General features: G+C 61.3%; 1 protein-coding gene across 1 annotated transcript; it reads right to left on the reverse strand.

Moving 5' to 3' along the window:
* Window positions 1-26: 26 nt before the first annotated feature.
* LOC106116069 (serine/arginine repetitive matrix protein 1-like) lies at window positions 27-1,649 on the reverse strand (the record flags this gene model as incomplete). Its single annotated transcript, XM_013309808.1, has 1 exon — window positions 27-1,649. A coding segment is annotated over exon 1 (1,623 nt), but the record flags the coding sequence as incomplete, so codon positions are not given.
* Between the last annotated feature and the right edge of the window lie 562 nt (window positions 1,650-2,211).

Consider the following 2,211-nt stretch of genomic DNA (forward strand, 5'->3'; position numbering starts at 1 on the left):
ATGGCCGCCACTTCTTCGCACGTCACCGTCTCGTCCAAACCCGAGACCTTCAGGTCTACGAGTTTGGACGGACGGGTGACGTCTGCCCATGCGCCGATGACTTTGGCGAGCTCAGCGGCGAGACGGTTAGCAGCCTCCTCGGGGGCGGTCCCCCCTACCTCCATCAGCTTGGAGCCGGTCATGGTGGTGCGCACTTTGACCGTCTCCAGGCCAAAGTCTCTGAGGCGTATGGAGGTCCTGGCCTTGGTCAGGACCTCTGCGTAAGTGGCCTCAGAGACTTGGCCCTCCGCTGATGCGATCGTGGCCCCCTTTTTTAGCGTCACTGTGATAGCCGCTGTTTTGGGGGCCACAATCCTGATGGCCTTGGAAGGGGGGACCCGCTGCGCCTTCCCAGGTTGGGCCGGTGTTGCTGGGGCCCCTACCGGAGCCTTGCTCTTTTGTGCCTTCTTCTTCTTTTTTCGGCCGACCACCTTCGACCATAGGTCCACACCGCCAGAAGAAGTGCCGGCTTCCGCAGTAGCAGCTACTCCGGGTGGGCCTTCCGCACCCTGGACCAGGGGAGGAGGAGGAGCTACGACCGGCCTCGCCCTGCTCCTCTGAGCTTTAGGGCCCTGGGCCGGTCTCGCCGCCCCCCTCACAGCGCCAGCCTGGCCTTTGGGGCGGGGCGGCGGAGGCTGCCTCTTGTCCGTCCGGAGGGGCGGTCTGGTCACCGGCTCTGGAGGGAGGCGGGTCTCCAAGCCTTCTAGGCGGGCATTCAGCATCCCGCCTAGCGACTCCAGGAGCTCGCGCTTTACCTCCTCCATAGCGCCCCTCAGGTTCAGCTCCGGTTGGGCCTCCTTCGCGCTGGTCGCCGGCCTCCTCTGCGACTCAGCGTAGGCATCCTTGAATGCCTTGAGCTCCGCGCGGATCAGCTCCAGCTCGCGAGCCAGTCTGGCATTCTCCGCGCGGAGCCGGCGCTGCTCCTCCTCCGGGGTGATTGCACGCAGGCCCTCGACCGCCTCAATCACCCCCTGCGTGGCCTTGTTCAGCTGACCTAGCACCGTCCCCCTGATGTTGCCACCCTTCTTTAGCTCCCCCTGAATCATAGTAACGTTCAGGAGGGCCTTCGCCGCTAGGGCCTCTACTGTGGCAGCCCGTTCAGGGGCGGCGCTAGGCTCGGCATCTGCCTCGTCCGCTGCTAGCGGCAGCCGTCTGTGGGACCGGTACGGGGGGTCGGAGCCCTCTGCTTCGCTTCCCTTCCCGGCCGCCAGATACGCCTTCGCAGCATCCAGAAACTGGTATGCCCCTGGGCGTTTGGATCGGCCCCTCGCCGCTGAGGACACTTTGGTGGCCACCGCAGGGTCCACCGTTCCCCCCTCTTTCGCTGCCCTCCTCTTCCTCAGCTCCGATGGGAATCGGAGGGCAACCCTCGCAGCTGGCGATCTCTTGCTATGGCTGCGCAGTACTCGCGTAGCCGCCACTTCCTCGCTATCTACTTCCGAGAGGGACATTTCAGAGGACGAGGACAGTACGTTGATTTCCTCTCCCTCATCTCTCCTCTCCTCTCTCCTCTCCTCTCTCCTCTCCACTCTCTCCTCCTCTACAACACTTCGCGCATCGCGCCGTCTCCCTTCTTCCTCGGTTTGATTTGAATTTTTATTTATTTCCATTTCTGTTCCCACGAGTAGGGTCGATATAAATTCCACCACCGGGTGACGCCCATTCCGCATGGTGGGGCTACTTACTGCAGAGGTCGCCAGGTATCTGCAGGTTTTAACGACTGTTCTGTCGGGTTTTTATAGAGTTTTCCTTTCTCGTGGGCCGGCCGGTTAAGGCAAGCCCTCCGCTCCTGTGGTCCCAACGTACTCCATAACGCCGGTTTGATGGAGATCGTTGAAGGAACCACAGGGTTACGGGTATGCTAGAGGGGTCGGCGTGCCCCCCCTAGTTTCGGACGGATCCCCCCCCACCCCTCCCCGACGGCAGGTTAGTGCACGCCGGGGCCGCCCTCCCCATTCCCCCCCCTGACCGGTTGTTAGCCTCCCTAAAGACGTTCGGGAGTTACCAGGGTGCACCACGAGGAGGTCACCGGCCACCGCACCCCAATCATTGACTCACCTATGATAGAGAACAAATGTCTTTGCTAACTGAGTCAAAGGTCTGACACGAAGAAATGTATATTAATCGTGTAATCAAAGCATGATATCATCTATTGCATTGTGTCGTCACCAA

This window comes from Papilio xuthus, unplaced genomic scaffold (genome assembly GCF_000836235.2).
Source record: "Papilio xuthus unplaced genomic scaffold, Pxut_1.1 DF827756.1, whole genome shotgun sequence".
Classification (NCBI taxonomy): domain Eukaryota; kingdom Metazoa; phylum Arthropoda; class Insecta; order Lepidoptera; family Papilionidae; genus Papilio; species Papilio xuthus.